This window comes from Myotis yumanensis, unplaced genomic scaffold (genome assembly GCF_028538775.1).
Source record: "Myotis yumanensis isolate MYYU_CA2020_CCGP unplaced genomic scaffold, mMyoYum1.0.hap1 SCAF_19, whole genome shotgun sequence".
In the NCBI taxonomy this organism is placed as follows: domain Eukaryota; kingdom Metazoa; phylum Chordata; class Mammalia; order Chiroptera; family Vespertilionidae; genus Myotis; species Myotis yumanensis.
The window spans coordinates 25811626-25832832 of NW_027223770.1; the positions used below are offsets into that span (position 1 = coordinate 25811626).

General features: G+C 44.1%; 1 protein-coding gene across 4 annotated transcripts in view; it reads right to left on the reverse strand.

Annotated features, from left to right (window-relative positions):
* Positions 1 to 309: 309 nt before the first annotated feature.
* Positions 310 to 21207, reverse strand: part of PRR14L (proline rich 14 like) — a 29143-nt gene continuing 8245 nt past the window's right edge. For 2 of the 4 annotated variants that reach the window (XM_070400008.1, XM_070400007.1), the window contains exons 2-8: positions 16492 to 16564; positions 10760 to 15935; positions 9674 to 9745; positions 8838 to 9009; positions 8184 to 8290; positions 5352 to 5423; positions 310 to 4672 (exon numbers count right to left, since the gene is read on the reverse strand). In XM_070400008.1, coding sequence (XP_070256109.1) covers positions 4396 to 4672; positions 5352 to 5423; positions 8184 to 8290; positions 8838 to 9009; positions 9674 to 9745; positions 10760 to 15935; positions 16492 to 16552 — 5937 coding nt within the window. In that variant the 5' untranslated portion in view covers positions 16553 to 16564 and the 3' untranslated portion in view covers positions 310 to 4395. Of the gene's footprint in view, positions 4673 to 5351; positions 5424 to 8183; positions 8291 to 8837; positions 9010 to 9673; positions 9746 to 10759; positions 15936 to 16491; positions 16565 to 18857; positions 18932 to 21207 lie in introns of those variants that run through there. The other 2 variants (XM_070400009.1, XM_070400011.1) reach the window with 2 other exon arrangements.

Sequence of the window (21207 nt, forward strand, 5' to 3'; positions counted from 1 at the left end):
CTCTCTAAAATCAATGTTAAAAAATCAATGGAAACAATATTCTCAGATGAGAATTAACAACAAAAAAAGGAACAAAGAGAAGGGAAGAAAGAAAAGCTTCATGGTAGCACAGAAGGCCCGTGAAGGCGGAGTGCCACACATCCTGAGCACAGGACAGTCCTCAGGACCTGTTGGCCGCTTTGGAAGGTCTGATGCCTGTTCTGATAACTTTGTGATGTCTATTTTTAAAAAACCAGCCTCATGACATTACAGGCAGCATTTTAACTTAATGCCAAGCCATAAGAATAAAATAACAGCCTGGAGAGTTACTTGAAAGGTTTCAAAAATTCTTTATTTTCATAAATTAACACACATAACAGTGGGAATTTTAGAGGCACAAACTACCAAACAGAACAGGAGCTGCAGGGGCATCATGTATGCCAATGTTACCAAAAAATGTACAAAATCTCACTGAACTATTGATCGTGATAATATATAAACACGTCAGGCAGCTACTTACTGGCCAGCCCAGCCCAAGGAGATGCGGAGGCCTCTCACCAAAATTCAAATCCAATTCAGCACCAGAGAGGGACTCGTGAAGACACACAATGAACAAGCATCAGATCGGACTATGCTGTGCTGGACGGTGGACTACTCGGGGGCCCTCACTTTACCGCCGAATAGCCTTTGCTGCTCCATCTGTGGTTGGAGACCATTACATTTGATTGGGGTAAAACGGAGCCTTCCTCCCCAGCCAGCCTTTTACGTAAGAAGTTCAGTTGTGGTGCAGGAGCCCTTCCCTCCCATGAGTTCAGGAAAGGTTGCTCCACATTATCTGGCCAATTATTCAGACTTTGGATACAGCCACCCACAAGGTGGTGATGAGGAGGTCCTTTCCATGATAGCAGGGGAAAAGCTTACAGAAACAAAACAGGAGAATTTTAAAAGCACCAACTGCATCCACCCTCCCACCCCGGGAGCGGGAGAAAAGGACCACGGTCGAAAGTTGGTCTCTTGCGGACGCTGATGCACATGGGACTGTGAGGTGGCATTCTGGGCTGGAGACGACCGCGGGCTCCGTGTGCCACGAGGCTGCCCAAAGCTCGAGGACCCGCCCCAGCCCTGCATCCTTGGTGCAGCTCCTGGCCTGGCGGGCAGGGACGGGGCCGTGGGGGACAGGGGGTCGTGCCTGGAGAATGGGATCTGGAATTGACCTCAGGTTGGCTCTGGCACCCACTCAAGGCTCTTTCAGGCAAAAATGTGACAAAGCGTCATGATTTCACAGCTCTTGGAGGAGCGCAGAGCTTTGGGATTCACAGCATGAGTTTCTGAGCTTTTCAGGCTCCAATAAGGCAAACGCTACATGTCTTTCCACTGTACCTCCCTCGGCTGTAGCTCTCAGAGCAAGGTCAGTAAGAAAAAGTGGACATAATCTGGTTTAAAAGGTGATGAGGTATGAAGAAATGAAGCTGGGAAGGAGGCCGAAGGAACAGAGATGGGGAAGGTGGGTGGGAAAGCAAATACAGCTGTAAACTAAAAGATGAAAAAACCCATAGTTCAAAGTCTCGGTGAAAAACTGATGGGTGAAACCCCAACTGGACCTGAGATTTCTCCTCTTTCCCACGTTAATGACACTACACCAGAGTAGAGTAAGTTATGGTTAACTAGAACTCCCTGCCACTTCGGAAGGAAGTCCCCAAACTTAGGAATTGTACCAGGGCCCACCAGAACCAGACGCTCGGGGCAGGCCGTGTTGCCAGCAGCTGACTCACACCCCCAATCATTGGCGGGTCCCACAGGCTCCGAGGACCACCGACAGCACTGCCGCTTGCTAGCCAATGGGGAGGACAGAGGTTAAGACACGTGTGCCTGAGCATGGCTAGAACCCTTCTAGCGACTTTAGGCAAGCAATGGCAAGTTCGCAGTGGGGACCCATTCTTAACTTTGCGGCAGGGAAAGGCCCTAACCAGAGGGCATGCCGAGAACTTCAGGGATAGACAGGTTGGCCTCAGAGCAGCTTCTCTCCCACATTCCCAGGATGAGGAAGGAACCCAGGTGTCCATTTCCTCCAATTCTCCCTTCCCAGACACCAATGTCCCAAATCACTGCTGCTGGCCCATAAAATGCCCTGCCGCTAATGGCAAACTTGAAGTTGTAATTGTAAAGTTGGTGATACCACAGTGTGCCCATGTCGACTTCAGCCTGCAGGATGCGTGGCTACCACATCGCTGACTTGGCTACACCCCACGGGTGCTGGCAAACAGGGCTCTGTGGACTCACTGGGAGTTTGCAAGCTTGTCCAGCAGTACTTCCCTGGACAAGGGCACACGGCATCACTCACCCACTCCTAAAGCAAGAAGACAGAGGCATTAGGGGCCCTGTCCCAGGAAGGGAGAAGTACCGAGGTGAACACAGGTCGTGTCCATACAGTCTAGGGCTCTAGGCCAAGTGGATGTGCAAGGGCAGAATGGACTCGCTCACTCAGAGCCGGGGGGAAGCCCGGCTCCTCCTAACGCTATCTGGCCTTGGCCTGAGAAGCCTCGGGGACTCCCAGGTGTATATGGGACTTACTAGACGCTGTCTGAGACAGGGGCCCAAGACAGAGGTGCACTTGGTTTTTTCCGGCTCATGTCCGTCTCACTGCTCCAGTGTGGCACAGACTGTCAACCTGCAAAGGAAAGGCACATAGAGACCTCCCACCCCACCCGTCTCCCCACTGACAAATGGGGAACAAAAGAAACCTAGGAGACACATCCCAGGGCGGCACCTCTCTCTCTCCTCTAGCAGCCTGGCTGCAAGTGCCTGGCGCTGGGACAGTTCCCACTGGCAGCGGCTTCTGCAGGCTCTGAGGAGGACAGGGAGAGGTGACCAGTGTCCTGAGGCTGCGTCTAGTACTCCATTCACCAGCCAAGGAATGTAATTCTCTGAACTCTTGTTTTGAGAGAGAGAGAGAGAGAGAGAGAGAGAGAGAAGGAAAAAAACACAAGGGAAGAAGGGCAGGGGAAGCAGGGTGTGGGCACACAGGGATTAGTGGGAAAGGAATGAAGCCTCTGGGACTGCTAACCCACACAGCATCCTTCTGTCCAGACTCCTGTGGGCACAGAAGCAGCTCAGCAAGCACGGGCATTCTACATTTCCAGTAGGTTCGACACCAGAGCCCAGAGAACAAAGAGGTGTCGTCAGAGGGGCCGGCCAGCTGCGGGATTTCGTGATCCCACCGCAAGAACACACCGCTGAGCTTGAACCATGGCAGCCCCTCCCCACTCTCAGGGCCGGCTGCTCCGACAGCTGCAAACACGCTGGTCGGCCTCTACCACCGCCTATACTGTTGTACCCAACTTTGTTACATTCCAACACTTCAGATAAAATCCATTAAAAGACCACACCCAACCATCACACTTTAAAAATGATTGGGAGAGAAACCTGCTCTTACTTCCGTCATTAAAATCAATACATCTACTTAGCACGCAAGAATGAGAACCCAGATGAAAAAAGTACTCCCTCTAATGAATTGCAGAGAGAGAGATGGGGAAGGGATTGCTGAAACACGTGGATGGAAAAGTGTCTCTCCACTGTCCCAGACCATGCAGATACACTGGGTCAAACATCTACCATCTATTCTGCAGACATGTATTATCTTTCTCCTCAATGTCTTAAAAAATTGTTTTAAAATCACATTTAAAGGCTCTGAACATGCAGCAATTTAAAAAAAAAAGGAATAAAACAAATGAAAATAACACCACAACGTTAAAAAGTGCAACTTACTTTGAATGGGGCCTAGATGGCCCCTCTGGCACTAGTGACCCACAGTCACAGAGGGGAGGAAAAAAATGATGGGAAAAAGACACACACACACACACACACACACACGCACACGCACACGCACACGCGCTCACACACATACACACACACATATACCCCAGGTTCTGGGCAGATGGACTCAAAGGATTAGAAAACACCACAGGCTCATCGTTCCTCAGCTACCGAAATGAGCTGTGAGGCCACTCAGGCGAGGACGCCAGGCCCCCTCCCTAGGCAACATCTGTGAGCAATCTTGGTCTAGCACCACCGTAAACAGCGTGGAACTTTCACAGGGACGTGCCAGTGCTGGAGTCCTTGGAATCTAGTGTTGTCGAAGGTGCGCTGCGCCTTCCTCTGTGGATGGCAGAGTGTGGGAGGCGGCGGCCCGATGTCACTCAGGACCACTTCCAGGAGGAAGGGAGCTTTCCTGAGGTTCTAGACTCAGCAGTAGAAGCAGAGGGCCCTCCGCCACCAGTTTCTAAAGAGGCTGCACCTTGAAGCAGTAAAAATCCATGGATTGCAATTTGAGTGGTTTGGGCACTGGGCAAACTGATGCAACCTCTTCCCAGGAGGCCTGGGAAATCTGACATTGAGACGCCCCAACCAAACTGCTTCTCAACACCCAGGTGATGGCTCCTCTTCCTCTTCCTTGGCAAAGAAGGTCTCCAGTTCCATTAGTTTCTGTATCAAAAGGGCATCCAGCTCTCGACTCTGCAGGGCTGCCTTCTGGGCTCTGGTGAAGCTGCCTGTCACCTTGACCTTCCCACGAGCTCTCCTCTTTCTTGGGACGGTAAAATCCTGAAACTCGAGAACTCGCTTCCTCTTCTGTTGGCTGATGGAGATCAGCGTACCGTTTCGTTCCTTAGGTTCCTCAAAGATGGTCTCTAAGCACCTAAGAGTGGAACACAAAACAATCACCGACACACCAACTCACAAGGCCACACTTCTAGTCAACAGGGCTGAGAGCTGTTTGCACCAACTCCGTAGGCAACTATTTCCTCTGGCCAGTATCTTTTTTTTTTTTACGTGTGTGTGTGTGTGTGTGTGTTTTCAACTTTATCAAGGTATAACTGACAACTACAATTGTAAGACATTTAAAAGCATAATACTGTGATTTGATATAACTGCACACTGGTAAAGGATTCATACATTGGGGTTAACACACTCATCACCTCAGATATTTACTTTTGGGGGGATGGGAATACAGTCCAATGACTTGAACTGAATTTAGACCCAAAGGCAGCCAAGTAAAACCTTTTCTGTGTTCGGAATCATATGCAATATCAGTGATTATTAGCCCAAAAGACAGCCAGCATATTCAGTAAAAACTCCAGTACAAACTAAAAGGAGACTACATTTTCTGTATTAACTAACCCAATATACATTTCTTTCTCATCCCACCACCGACCCCAATTCAAATGCTGGGAACTAAAAGCAACAATTCTAGTAATTTCCAAGACCTGACATGGGAAGAACTGAGCATACCCTGTCTGCAGTTAAAGAACTAGAGATTTACATCAATCATGTCAGAAGCCCTCCCCATGTATTACTGCCTACTCCTGTGTACCTACCTGTTTGCAGGAGGAGACTTATAATTCTTGTTGGTATATATTTCTTCCAAACTGAACTCCTTTTTCTTTAACCTGAAACGAGAACAAAATGTTTGTCTCTTACAAGAGATAAGATTAGCTTCCTAACTCTGTCCATTACTTTACTTTCGACCTTTCTGTAGTATGTTTTAGATGCGTTTCATGTGAACATATACTGGATTTTCCCCCCAGGCTGCCATTCTTTAATGTTATGAAATTTAGCTCATTTATACTTATTGGGAATGATACAGCTGAATTCATAACTATTTTCTTAACTTACTGCTTCTTTTTCTTCTCCTCAATTGACACCACCACCCCCACTCCCCCCCCCCCGCCGCACTTGCTGCTGTCTCCCTTGCAGCCCTTCTCCTGGCTTGGAAGTCATACTCTTCTATTCTTTTAGTGGTTGGCAAGAATTTTATGAGTATATTGAACTTAGAAACTAAAGTGCATCAATATTTTTACCCTTCTCCCAACAACACAAGGTCCCTGGAACTTCAATCTAAATCAGATCAGTACTGTCCCAATTTATGTTATTAGTGCTCTATTTTGTCTCCTTTTTTATTTTGTAATTTATTTGTTGAAGAAATCAGGTAATCTGGATTCCCCAGTCAAGATTTTTTTACTTCATTCCATCTACATGGTGTCATTTAACATGCTTCTTTGACCTAAACATATGGGAATACTATAGATGTTTCCTATAGACAGGCAATTAAATATAGAGGCATAATCAGATTAAGGTGTGTTTGGCTAGGAAGACTTTTAGATGGTGCTGTATGCTTCCATCACAAGGGACATGACCCCTGTTTTCACCCTTTTTTGCTATTGATAGCCACTGAAAAACACTGACAGATTGAGATAGATTTACTGTTCTTTACCAGGCTCAAACCCGCAACCTTGATAGTATCAGAGGATGCTCTAAACCAACTGAGCTACCCAGCCAGAACTGCTTTACAGAAATTTTAAAAAATATATATATTTTTTATTGACTTCAGAATGGAAGGGAGAGGGAGTGAGAAATAGAAAAATCAATGATGACAGAGAATCATCAATCAGCTGCCTCCTGCCCGTCCCACACCGGGGATTGGTTCAAAACCCAGGCATGTGCCCTGATCAGAAATTGAACCATGACCTCCTAGTTCAGGGGTCGAAGCTCAACCACTGAGTCATGCCAGCCCAGGCTGGTTTTCAGAACTTTTATCTACAAGGTAGAATACATCCAATTCTGAATCCTATTTTATTCTAGTAATGATCAATAATAGAACTATAAGATAAAAATACAGTAAGATGAAAACCACATGGGAAAAGTGAAACATGAATCATGATCATAGTAATAATTAACGATTGTGTATGTGTTGTGTGAACCAGTATAATAGCTACAGTACATTTTTTTGGAATCTCTATTGGACTTTACAGCAATCTTGAGTTGGGAATTCTTACTCACATTTTACAGAAAAGTTTCTAGAAGCTCAGGAAGGTTATTAAATAACTTACCTGGGGTGACTTCAGGGACTATGTTAGGCTTCTATTTGCCAATGAGAAATGAAGGAATGAGACCCACTACATGAAAATAGAGCTCTGGAGGTCTTTTAAAAAATGTTTCAATTGTCATAATGTGTCCGTGTAACACATAAAATTGGATTCAGGCTAAATACATAATTTGGAATCTGTTTTTTCTCCCCTCTTCACTTTATAGGATTAGCAATGGTCTCTGTCATAAAAAAATAAATATTTAGAGCCCTAGCCAGTTTGGCTCAGTGGATGGAGTGTTGGCCTGTGGACCGAACGGTCCCGGGTTCAATTCTGGTCAGAGTCATGTACCTCAGTTGTAGGTTCCTCCACAGCCCGAGCCCTGGTCGGGCCTCACGCAGGAGGCAACTGATCGATGTGTTTCTCGCACATCGATGTTTCTCTCTGTCTTTCCTTCTCCCACTCTCCCTAAAAATCAATGGAAAAATACCCTTGGGTGAGGGGGGGGATTAACAAAAAAATAAATAAATAAAATGACCAAATGGTTTATGACATGTGTTGGTCCAGTTTAAAAATAAAAATAATAAATCTTTAGAAACAAAATCTTTTAAGGCTATAAGTAGACCATAACATGGATCTGGTATTTTCGAAAAAAATTTAAAAAATTTGCCGTGACCGGTTTGGCTCAGTGAATAGAGCGTCGGCCTGCGGACTCAAGGGTCCCAGGTTCAATTCCGGTCAAGGGCATGTACCTTGGTTGCGTGCACATCCCCAGTAACGGGTGTTCAAGGAGGCGGCTGATCAATGTTTCTCTCTCATCGATGTTTCTAACTCTCTATCCCTCTCTCTTCCTCTCTGTAAAAAAATCAATAAAATCTATATTAAAAAGAAATTTACTTCTTTCCTTCATTACATTTAGGCCCCTTCCCAGTTTTGTGCACAGAATGTTGTGAGCTTGAGCTGTGGGGTCGGGTAAGACCTGTGTGAGACAGAAACCACCTGTGTCATGACTGGCACTATGGCCTACCAGGTTCCTAACCCAGGAAGCTCAGCACACTTACCTACACCTGGGGTGACAACAGTGTTTTCCTCCCAGGACCACTGAAGGGCAAACAGAGAGAGTATGCACCCAAAGGGTGCATGGTGAGCTCAATGCAGATGATTGGAGTGTGGTGAGATACCTCTGCACATAAGTCTCTGGCCACACTGCCAACGAATATTCTTGGGTCAACCTTAGGAGTAAAATAGCTCAAGAGTAGACTAGTAGATCACTAAAAGGTCATTGTATTATGTCAAACGATTTTCCAAAAGAGTGAAGCTATGTGTATTAGGGAAAGAGCTCACCTTTTGGGGCGAGGGAGGCCCATGGGGGTAAGATTAGGGTCTGGCTTAGGAATGGTTTTCCGGATGCGAATCTGTGAGACTTTCTTTGGCCTCTTCTCTGGCTCAGCCTATTTTTAAGGGTTAAAAAGAAAGATACGTCAAGTTGTAAGATGTTTTAAAAAATATAAAGTCCCTCTTTTCACCCTCAAGATATCACATCCTCCATTTACAGATGACTCTAATAAGTAGTTTATGGCAAAGCTTCCCCTGCTACTCCTGCCACCAGTGTTTTCAGCAACTACCCTATTTTATATTATTAAAAGAGAACCCTATCATTATCTGTTGGATACAGCAGATATTGCAAAACTGAAAAATGCCATCATTCACTCATCCTCTTTGAATGCATGAAGCAGCGCTGTGGTCTAATTCTCTAAATATTGTTAAATTCTGTCATTAAGAAAAAAAGATCCAGAAAACAATGTAGATTAAGAGATCCAGGGTAGCCTGTAGTGGACAAACAGAAAACCTCCTCTTGGTACTCTCCAGGACTCAGCTGAAGCTAAAGGTGGCAAGTAAAGGCAGTCAGGGCCCACGTGTACCTATCACGTGATCTGTCGGCATCGATGGCCATCTCCAGTGCCTCTGCCACCTGACCCCAGAGCACTTCACACTCACCTCTTTCTGCTCTGGAGAGCTGCTCTGTGGACGGGGGCGCACTGCTGTCACACCATCCAGTTCATCTAATCCAGGAACCGGGAACTCAGAGGCTGACAGCAGGAGCTTGCCGACAGCCGAGTCTGTTACCAAGCACGACTTTGGTACCAGGGCAGGGAATGGAGGCTCTAGCCTAGCAGCACCGAGAGAAAAACACAAGAGAAAGGATTGGATTCACTTTCTACCTCAGCACATTCAACTTAAGCCCCAGACTAGGTTGAAGCCTTTTGCCAGCAATGACATTTCAACCTGATCTCTAGTCACATCTGGACATAGCCTGTGTCTGCGTATATAAAAATTTACCAAGAATGCGGTCAATCCATTTCATTGGTATGGAGCGATAAAATAAGGAAAAAGTAATGAATAAGGAAAAATGTAAAAAGGAACAGATTTTTTGGAAGGGAGAAGACATTTAGTGAACGAAACAAATGAAATGTAGGCAGGTGAGATCAATCCCATCCAGGCACTGAAGTTGGGCTAAATGACCAAAAATAGCTTGAGAGGGAACTTACAGTATAATGAGCTGGCTAAGTGATTTTGATTCCCCCCCTTATTTGGTATTGATTACATATTCTTAGTTGTTACTTATAATAAAACACATTTGAATCTAAGATTCAATCTGGTTTAGAAGAAAAACAAAAGCTCAGAATCGCACCAGGTCTGATCCACACCATCCGCTATCATATTCTCTCTCTCTCTCTCTCTCTCTCACACACACACACACACACACATGCACACACACACATGCACACTCACTCACTCCGCAAGTTCTCATGCGCCAGCACCATTGGACTTACCTCATCTGACTGCCACTGCTGTTGTAAGCAGCTTCCATGCCTGGAAGAGGCACATACGGTAACATGGTGTGGCTGAAGCGAAGCAAAAGTACATGAGCAATAGGTTAGGGCAGTGGAACAACAGAAAACGTTTTGATGTCATTATGCGTTTAGCACATGATGGTCAATTAGAGCCCCAGGAAGATAAGAAATGTCAGTCACTCAGAAAGATGACAATCTCCCAGTTGGGAGCATTTCATTTATGTGCTCATCACTGGAATGGAGGCGGCGGACAGGGAGATGATTTTCTCACTTAGATGGAAAGAAGGTAGAAATAAGCAGAGGGCAGTAAGAGAAAGGAGGGGAAAAGAATCATACGGGCAACATAAAACATGTTTAAAGTCTCTATTTACTCCAAGGGTTACAAGCAGGAGGATGTATCTATTACATCTAAAGCAGATCTTTAGGGATATAACTCTCAATTCTTTTTCTTCTCTAACTTTCAATTAGAAGGTAAATGATATTGGTGAAATTATTTTCCTAGTGGTCAAACCACAAGAACTCTCTTCCAAGTTCACGTAAAATTCTATAAATTCTGCAACTATAGTATGTAAATGCCAATCTTTGAAGCCTTTCTGTTCCAGAAAGAAATGCTAAGGTTCACAAACCAGATTTGGTGACGCCTATGCAATTAACTTGTTAAAAAAGTATTTCTTCGTATCCTTTACACACCAAACTCTGAATTAGGTGCTGGCTATATAATACTTTGTGAACAAGTTATAGTTACAAGCCATTATTTGTCACTACTTAACTTGTCATGTTGTTCTGTTCAGAGTAGGGACAAGAGGAGAAAAGACCTTCAAAAGATTTGATGGTTTGCAGAATGAATGGAACAGAACAAAGAATGGCACCAAATAAAGGATTCAGCAGGAAATTAGAGGGGTCTGCATTTAAATTACTGCCCCATTTTCTCAGCAGAGACTGGGCGAGGTATAAACAGAACACAGACACAGCTCCCAATAGCCCTGCATATCCAGCAGTGGCCCTCCTCTCCCTGACGGCAGGCAGCAAAGACGGAACACTTACAAAGAACAGGGGACAGTTTACCTGCTTGTGATGTCCAGAGTTGGCGGTCGCTTGCCGTGAGTGGAATGCAGAGCAGAGGTTTCGAAGGGGCAGGCAGAAGGCCCATGCTGGCTCCAAACGGAGAGCACTCGGCCCACCGAATAGGGCAGAGAACAGAAGATCTTGTCTGCTATGGAGGCTGGAGATCTTAACCCCCTCAAGCCCTGTGTAAACTGAGTCATGAAGAGCCTCTGCATGGTAGGCATGTGACTGGAGAAGCTCCGTTTTTTTGTCCAGATTCGGTAACATCCCGGGGAACAAAGTGCTAGGAGAGTGTGAAGGCCAAGGACAGAGCAGCCTGTTCTGGTCTGGACTATGGCGGTGCCTCCGTAGTCTTGGAGAGGAGCTGGAGGCTGTGGAGGAGCCTGGGAATGGGCCTGAGCATGGAGGCCAGTGTCTTCCCTGAATGTGGCCATCCCAGGGCAACCGTGGGACAAGAAGAAGGAAAAGGTCCACTTGGGAGGTTGAGAAGGACAAGGGGTGGCCTCCCCTAAGGCAAGCCTCGCCGGAGCACAGTGCTCAGGAAAAGTCCGTGGGGACTCAGGCATGCGCTCGGAGCCTGATTTCACGTGAAAGGATATGGGGAAGATTCCAGAACCGAACAGCAGCAATGGCATCTTGTTGCTCAAATCTATGAAGCTCATTTTGATGGCTTCGAGCGGATAAAGTGTCAAGGGTTTATTGTTAGGCCTCCTATCCCATCCACTAGCTGTCAAATACGGATTCAGCTGCATCATAGTGTCTGAAAATCCATCCAGGAGCTTTTTACATCTGAGCCGCTTGTAGCTTTTAGCCACTGGAAGGAGTTCAGAAGAACACCGCCGATACCTTAGTTTGTGGGTCTTTGAGGCTGGGGCCAGCCTGGAGGCAAGGACGGATAGCTTGCTGAGTAAGGCTGATTCTTTGGTGGGCTTCCCGGCGTTCAGGCTCCTTAAGAGATGGCACGGAGTAGCCTTCTGCTTTGGTATGTGCCTCACTAGGCTCCCGCTAGGTACTGTTTCGGGTTCCGGTCGTGTGGGTGCAGACATAGCAGGTGAGCTGAGGAGTCTGTGTGCTTTTGTGGGGAGGGTTTCAGAGGAATTCTTTAAAAAGGCAGAATTCCTGATTTTACTGATTTTCCTCCCCATGTTGACTTGCTCCTGACAGGGAACTTTCTTACATGCCCGATGCGGCTGCTTCTTCAAGGGAAGCACTCCTTTCAGATGGGAAGTGTTCCCAAAGGCACCGTGTATTTCGTAACACCTAGCAGAGCTGGGGTCTTGGGGTTTCTGGGGGGCACTATGAAGGCAAGGACCTACGCACAACTCAATGTCCTTTTTTAATGGATGACGTAATTCTTCCTCCTTTGGGTCTTTCAACTTCTGAAGCCGTGCGGTAATGTTACCCTGGGCCAGCTGTGCTGGGGTGACTTCTTTCATCCTGGTGTACTCACATTTGTAATCCTTAGGTTGGTTCTGATTTTGCACTTCATCTGACAACATATTAGATGATGTACATTGTTCCAATAGTGTATGTGCTTCTTTTTGATGTTCATACCCCTCTGCCTTCTGCAACATGGAGTCCAAATCCCTCTGGCTTTGTTGTTCTTCAGCGTCACCATACATCCTCAGGGATTTACAGTGTGTCAGAGAAATCTCACTCCTGTCATCACCATGACCATCTTCTCTGGTAATCCTCTCGTCAGATTCCTCCCCAACAGGTAAGTGATCTGGTGGTCCCCTCTGATCTTCTTTGGCTTCTTCCCCTTTCACTTTAGTTTCTGTTTCCATCATCAAAGGCAAAATTTTCATACTGATGTCAATGCTGTTTCCTTCACTGGGATTACTCCTATTCCTTGGTACTTCTTCCTTCATCTCAGGCAGGACTGTGCAATCCTCTACATTTTCACAAAGCATTTCACCATCTTTTGGTTTAAAAAATTTTTTCATGTCAGTTTCTTCACTTTTAACAGTAGCTTCTGATGCTTCTTGAGCAGATAGACACAACGGCATTATCTCAATGGATTTCAGGCTCTCTGGGGGAACCGAGTTCTCATCTTGGTGTCTTCTAGACACCAACTCTTCTGAGGAAATTCCAAAGGTATTTTCCTTGTCAAACTCAGAATGTATTTCTAGTCTTGATTTTTCAATCATTTCTTGTGTTTCTCTCAGAGATGCTTCTTTAACTTGCTGTTCATGATGACTATGATTTAAAGACACATTTACTCCATCCAATATTCTTGTATTTGGTTCATGATCTGCAATAGACTCTATCTCATTGGCACAAGGGTCTCGATGCACTTCCATTTCACTATCGTTTAACGATCTGCAAACTTTCTCTTCACATGATTTTTTTATTTCAAGAGATTCTGCTGCAGAGGAAGTAGCATCTGGGAATTCTGAATCCTGGTCAATCTGTCCTGTAAATGCAGCATTCAAGTCTCCTCTCTGAGACAGGGCATTCCTTGAGGTTTCAATTAATGCCAGTCCACCTTGCCGCACACCACCAAGTGTGTCCACCATGCCTTCTCTAGGCTTATTATTACAGTTTGTGCAGGCGATGTCTACCATACCAGCTGTGGAGTTATCACAACTAGAAATCCTTTCAAAGCCTCCTTTCAAATAGCCTTTCTTCCGACTACCACCAGACAATGAGTTGTTATTGCCTGAACTGAACGGCAGATTCTTCTGGTTACAGCTTTCCCCTGTGTTAGGCTCTGTGATGGCCTGTCTCTGGTCCTTACCGAGTGTCCCTTTAGCTGGTTTATCTTCACTTCTATACTCATCTGGTCTGTCTGGGTTACTCCGGTCGTCAAGGACTTCATCTGTCTTCTGATCAAGAGTTTTAACTGCTTGATTCATGTTTTTAAAACTGGAGCACTTAGCAGGAGACAGCTCCAATCGTTTTTCAGGATTTGGAATGTTTATAGATTGGTTTAGCTCTTGTGTGGCACAATCAGAGTTGTTATATTTATAAAACACAGTCTCTTTGGGTATATCCTGTTCCTTTAATTCTAGCCCTTCCTCACTGGGTTGGATGTGATTGGTGCCGTGAATGGTTTTGTTGGAAGCTTCACTATTTAACATACCTACTGTCCTTTCGTTTCTGATCTTATCTCCTGGAAGGCTGCCCTTCGTTTCTCTTCCATTAAGTTCACTTCGCTCTGATGTACAACTCACTTTATGGGTGATTCTTTCCACGGAGTCTTCTCTTCCTGGGGAGTAGTGATCGCTGTGCTGAAATGCATTTTCATGGTTGATCATCAATGAGTTTTCACCTTCCAGGATGATTCTTCTAGACTCATGAGCAGCACACGCAGAACACGTGCTCTCTCCTGGTGCATTTTCCCCTACACAATGACAGCTAGAGAGATGCCGAGGTTGAACACTCTGACAATCCATGATAGAGACCTCTGGAGACAAGACTGCTACTTCTTTCTTACATGAGAGAAGTCTGGAATGTAGGTCTTCTGTTCCTGAATCAGCCATTTCGTTTTTTCTTTGTAGGCTTCCTGGTTTGATATTTAAGGTGAAATTGTTTGACGAGGCACCACAGGTTTTATCACCTGGTGGAGAGATATCTTTCATTTTTGTCTTCATGGGGATGGTTTGGATATCAGTAAGGACACTGGCTCCATCCTCTAATGGAGGGTGATGGCTCTGTTGGGAATCCTCGCTTAGAGCTAAAGGCAACTCTTTGTCAGTTGACAATGTCGCATGATCTTGAGAATTAAGGGACACTTGATTTAAAACACATTCACTTTCTATTTTGTCTAGAACCAGTTCATCAGTAGAGGGAAGTTCATTCAACTCACAGGCAATGCTCTGTTCATCTAAATGTGGAATATTGTCCTGTGAGATCTGTACAGATTTTTCTGACTCAGGTCTGCAGCCAAATTCTAGAGATGGTAATAGCTGAGCAGCATCTTTCTTGGGTTTTGATTCCTCATTTACAAGACTTATCTGGTCCTCTGGCATTAAACTCACAAGGGTTTTTTTTTCAATCATAAAGTCACTATATGATGCTTCATTTAACTGGGTGTCACCTTCCAGATTTCTCTGGGTGCTGACTAAGGAGTTAGGGTCTTTACTGTAAATCTTTTCACTTAACATACCAGGCTCGATAGTGGTTGTCTGTTCTGGCTCTTCGGTCTGCATCGAGGAGGAAAAACTGCTTTCTTCAGAGTGTCTGCCTGGATGGCTTATATTAGTAAAAGTTTCTCTATGGCCCTCAGGGTCTGTTAAGCTAACTTGTATGTCTGAAGTGATGTTCAAATCTTTTTTTTTAAACGTGACTTCCGTGGCTTCGGGAAAAGACTTGGGCATTAGAGAACTGGAGCTGTCAGTGTGGACACGGCCTTGAATGCAATAGTTATCGTGGACATTTTCCTCTGGGGAGGCAACAGTCTTTTTTTCTCCAGAACAAGGACCACCAGCATCCTCTTCTGGTTGCTTGGCATTAACAAGAAAGAATTCCCCTCTTTCAGACCTGAAGCTCACACACTGTTCTTCATTTTCTTCTCTAGAAGCCAAGTTCTTGCTTTGAGCGTCACCATCAAAACAGGAATTCTCTGTCTTTTCAACGGATCTCTTTAGCAAGCCATCACCTGCAAAACTACATTTTTCTAAGGATGCTGTTCTGGATTCTGGACCAGATAAACTTGATTTGAAACAGGAAACTTCAGAATTTTTTCCTAAGGGTTCTACAACTACATTTCTCATGGGTCTGGGGCTGCCATGTGCAGAACCGGGTTTTTCATTATGGTGGCCAACAATCTGGTGGTGATTGTCATCTGCTTCACAGACAAGGCTTAACTTACACAACTCTTCCTTCCCATTGTCCACTTTGCAAATGGCACTGTTCCCTGGTAATAATGACAACGAAGAAGAACAAGTTTTTAATTCTTCACATAGTTTTTCTTTAGGAGTTGCTTCTGTTAATCCAGGGTTCGCAGAGTTTAAAGGCTCTAGGGAAACGAATGTGCTGGTTTCTGAAACCTCACCACTGGTCATGATTTTGTCTACTTCTGGGGAATCGTTGCGCCCAGCCGAGAGATCTTTACTCACATTGCCATTCTTGTGTCCATCATTATTATCTGTCTGAGTCCCATTGACCTTCATACCTTGTACTTGTTCAGTAGATTTTAACAGAGTTTCAGTTGTAATTTGTACATTTCCTTCTGCACAAAAGAAATAAATCCAAATCAGCATGTAATCATAAAAAATAAATTCATGAAGGCAGAGTAAAGTAATCATGCAACAAACAACAAAAATGCCCAACTCAGAAGAAGAATTGCAAAGTCAGTGCACAATGCCATTGGTTTTGTTCTTCTCTGCAGAGTATGACAAAGGCCAAAAGTGTACCTGACTGGAACAGGTAATTAGTGTTTCTTAAATGTACTTACTTAGCAGGACCAAGGACTACAACACAAAGCCATGCCTAATTCAGAGTCTTAAGCAGCTTCCATTCTAAAACATTAACAAAGCAGACTCATAATATAACATCTTATATTATTAGATGGCTACCTTCTTACTACTTAAATAATTAAATACTAAAGAAGTCACTGATCAGTTACCTCAGCTGAAATACCTGGAATAACTGCTACAAGACTGGTCATAAGCTGGTAATCACTGAAACTGAGTGAAGTACATGAGGGTTTAGTATGCTCTCCACTTTCAAAAAAATTTGCAATTTTATGAATATTTCCAGTATGAAGATTTGTGGTAAGTAAATACCTTTGATCCTCAGACAATCCTCAGGGAGGTCCATGCATAACAGTTCTTCATGCGACGGCATCCGGAGGTCCTCCTGCAGGAAGAAAAGCAGCAGTCAGGGAGGACTCAGAGCTCTGTTGAATACTTGAGCTCATGAATAAGAATTCTTTATGACTCTGGAAATTCACTAGTAGTCACAAAGATTGGGAATTGAAGGAAACCTCAAATTTAAATAAGTATAATCAATAATAACTTCCACTTCTCAAGGGAGAAAAAAAAAGGAGACATATATAATACTCTTTGTAATACTTTAAGCAATAAAACAAAATTCAAAAAACAAAAACAAAAAAACTTCCACTTCTCTATTTGACCTGGAAAAACCAACTTTCCCAAGATCGGGACAATAGATTTAAAATGTTGGCCTGAAGATCCATCCAAAGCCCTATAAATACCTTCTGAATCAAGAAACAAATTGCTGCAATGTAATCTTAATTTCATTAAAAAATATATCAGGAAGTTTGATGTAGTATATCTCAGTCCCTAACCATTTGAAATACATATTCAATTTTCTTTCTAAAGTTTCTTCCAAAACTTCGTAGAAGGGCTATTTTTTTCTTTCATCCCCCTTCACATGGGAGGAGAGGATAAGGGGAAACATCACCAATAACAACCAGTTTCCTCCTGAAGGAATTCAGAAAATTGGGAAGGGCAGTGGCAGAATGTGCAAGGCTTGCAGCAAATGGCTTGGAGCCCCATAAGGTTAAGGTTGTATTAGACTGACCAGCTGGGAGACACTGACAGACCAAAGACAGCTGCTCACACGCAACTCCTTCTGGGTCATTTCTTTTTCCCTGCCCTAAGAATAAAAAAAAAATTTTTTTTTCACAGTGATTTAACTGGTAAGCACAGACTATCACATAGTGTTCAGCTAAATCTACAGGCAGTGAAATCATTATTACAACTTTTGATAATTTATGTAACACTTTAAAAACCTTACAAAAAATACCAGGTAAAAGCCGTTTGGGCGCTGGCCGGTGTGGCAGAGTTGGTTGCGTGCTGTTCCATGTACCTGTAGATTGCTGGTTTGATTCTGGGTGAGGGCACAGGCTGGCGTTGTGGGCTCGATGCCCAGGAGGGGCAGACAAGAGGCAGCCACTCTCTTCCCCTCTCCCTAAAAATCAATTAAAAAATCTTAAACACACACACAGCAGCCATTTGGCTTTAAGCTCTGTGGTGGAAACAGAACCCATAAAGGGGAGAAGACAAAACGAATGAGCAATGGCAAGTACAGGTGAGCACGGGCAGCAATAAAACATCATTGAAATTGAGAAGTGGGATTAGCATGGACTGGCATATATAAGGCAGGTCTATTCTTTCATTTTCTATATAAGCTTCAGTGTGGTATACTTTTGCAGACCATGAACTTAAAAACAAATACCTTCCAGATAACTTATGTGTAACATTACAATGTTTGCAAAAAGAATGAATTATAGCATGATGCCAGACTGACATTATTTGTAAATGGGGAGCAGAGAAAGCTCTTACTTACCATAGAAGGATGAGAATAGAAAAATTACCATTTGGCAATAATCACAGTAATAATTATCTCAAGCATGTATTATCTCCAACATCATCCTGGATGTTCAAACTAGTGGTTAAAAGTTTAAGTGGAAGGGGAGGGGAGTTTGAGAATCAGCCCTGTCCCGTGTGGGACAGTTGGTTGGAGAGTTGCCCCATACACGGAAAGGTGACAGGTTCGATTCCTGGTCAGGGCACATACCCAGGGTGCGGGTTTGATCCCTGGTAGGTCAGGGCGTGTATGGGAGGCAACCAATCGATGTTTCCTACAATATTTTATCAATGTTCTAACTTTCAGGAGGTAGAATTTTAAACATTTCTTTCTACTATCTAGATGTTGTTAGATACGGACATCTGATCATTACTATACTAACATTGCCTGCAAAATCTGTCTTGAATGAATAGGTTTTTAAGATAAAGTTCCCATGGATCCCTCTTTCAACCTCAAGTGAAATAACTGCTATAGTTTGCAGCGTTCTATCAACTATACGACATAAGAAACATCACGTAGTAGCGCAACTTGTTTTTCAAATTGACAGTAAACAAATTCTTTGCCTTGCCCATCCAACACACCCTCTCCCTGACCGCTGCTTTGGAATAAAACGCAGCTTCTGGGACTTCTCCAAAGATTTAGCAGATTTTAGGAGGGTCTTAGAAACCATTCTTATACTGTTGGTCTGTAATCTTATTTCCCATTAAAAACTGGCTGTATGTTCTGGGGAGGGGAATACAATTCTCTTATTCATTCCCATGAGACCAATTTAGAGCAGGAAAAACACACAAACACTTAAGGGGAGAAATGACTATACCTCAGGCTGTCAGCTGTATAAGCAGGGCAGTCCGAAGCTCCTCGGGGCCTGATGTATTGCTGAGCCATTAGCCCAGACCCTGCTGAGCTCCTCCAACCCTGAGCTTCCTGAGCTGGAGGCAGAGGCAGATGGAAGGGCAGCAGAAGGGCAGTGATGATGGCCCCCATCTTCGGATGGGACTGCCTCTACACTGAACTATGCAATTATGGGTCCACAACATGGAGCAAATGAGATATTTCCTACTTCATGACATTTGCGGAAATAGCCAGGATCATGTTCATAGCAAAGTACACTGAAAATAAAGAAACTTCTGTATTTCTAGATGGATCCCTCACTTTCCTATGTTTGCATATTTAGAAAGGAACAGCTGAACAACGGCAACTATAAGTCATCTTAACAGAGCTTAATAAAAAGGAGTTTTCCTCCACCTATCTCAGTTCAGAGAAACAACTGGTGACTTTATTTAAGACACCGGTCATGTTAGCTGGGTAAGACATTTAGTAGCATTCCCCCACAATAAGTTATCTAAGAGAACTGCTAAAATACTTAGGAGGGAGTTCTGACTTAAGCTTCAGCAGTATGGCACCAATGCTTTGGTCACTTCTTTGCCACACACTTTCAATAATCTATAATAATAAGAGCATAATATGCTAATTAGACCAGATGTCCAGGGGCTTTGAGGGAAGCCCAGGTCCTGGGTGCCTGCCAGCGGCCAGAAAGAAGCCCAGGTCCCGGGTGTCAGAGGGAAGCCGGTGCTGGCAGCCGGGGGAAGGAAGGCCTATTCTTGCACGATTTTCATGCATCGGGCCTCTAGTATGAGATAAGAACTGTGAGCCAGCCATCACTGTGGGGAAAACAGTGCCCTGGCAGACCCGGAGAACAGCTTATGGCCACCAATTGTACTTCTGAGAGTGCAAAGTTCAGATTTCTTCACATTTAGTGACAATGAATTCTTTCCAACGATTTCCTTTTCATCAAATAGTAAGCACTTTCACACCACTGCAAATTTCCCTTAGAATCACAGACTCTTAGGGTGAGAAATAGGTAAGCTTAATGGGCAGCTAGTCCAATAGCCTTTCATTTAAGTAAAGTCATAAAAATTGTACACTGTTAAGTCTCTTAAACATATGCCATTAAAAAACAAGTTTTCCAACAGCACAACATGCTACAAGTGATCAACAACCATTGTGTTGCCTTACTTGATGTCCCCTGTCCAGGAACTTTCAAAAAGCCTTTGTATTATAGCTAATAGACAATTCAGAACTTTTTCTGTGTCTGTACTGAATAGGACTAAAGTCTTGTATCCTGGACCCAAAGCTATTACAACATATTCAACTCAGGCATATGCTACCAACATTTTTCAATAATAAATAATGCTTCAAAGAATAACCTTGTGGATACACGTTTTTACTTTGTTGAAGGTGTGTCTTCAGGTAGATACATAGAAAGAACAATGCTAGGTCAGCAGGGCAGGGCAATCAAAGTCTCCTTCTGAAGGGTTACATCATTCTGCATTCCCCCGGCAATGTGGGAGAATATCTTTTTCTTCACAGCCTTGCCAACCAGATATGTTGTCATACTTTTTCATTTTCATTATTCTCGCAGGTAAAAAGTGGAATCACAGGTCTCTAATTATGAGTGGGTTTGACCGTCTCTTCATGTGTTTAAGTACAACACACACACACACACACACACACACACACACACTGAATTATCCAAGTCTTTCCTCTATCTATTGGGTCTTTCATTTATATATTAGAGACATAAATCCTTTATCTGCGATATGTTGCAAATACATTCTCTCAATCTGTCAGTGTCTTTGACTATGTTTGTGGTGTTTTGCCATTCTAGCAAGAGGTCTTATCTCAAGGTTCACGGATGTCAGAGCTCTGTAAACCTTCTGAAATGTTATTTTCTGAGAGGTCTGCAGCATTCATTTAGATTTCCAAAGGGTCCTATGACCTGAGAATGACTAGGAGACATCACTGCCAGGTCTCCCACTGAGGCTAATGGTGCCCAACAGAATCACTTCTCCTTCGCAGCTCCCAAACTCCTGAGGCTTCTCTCACTTCTCTTGATTTTTCCCTTTCATAGGCAGAGACACCCAGCAACTCGGTCTCCAATGGTGTATTGTCAAGTTGTGACATTAGTGTGAATTTTTATCCAGGAATACATTCCTGGTTTTCTATATTCCTGCCACATATGACACCAGGCTCAGCATGAGGAGGGGACAGGAAGGATCCTCTTTGGCCAGGAACCCCAACACTGACACATTCTTGCTTCCCCTCTCCCCCCAACATTCTCTCAAACCTAGGGGCATCTTGAGCTCATCTGAGTGCTGCGGGGAGAA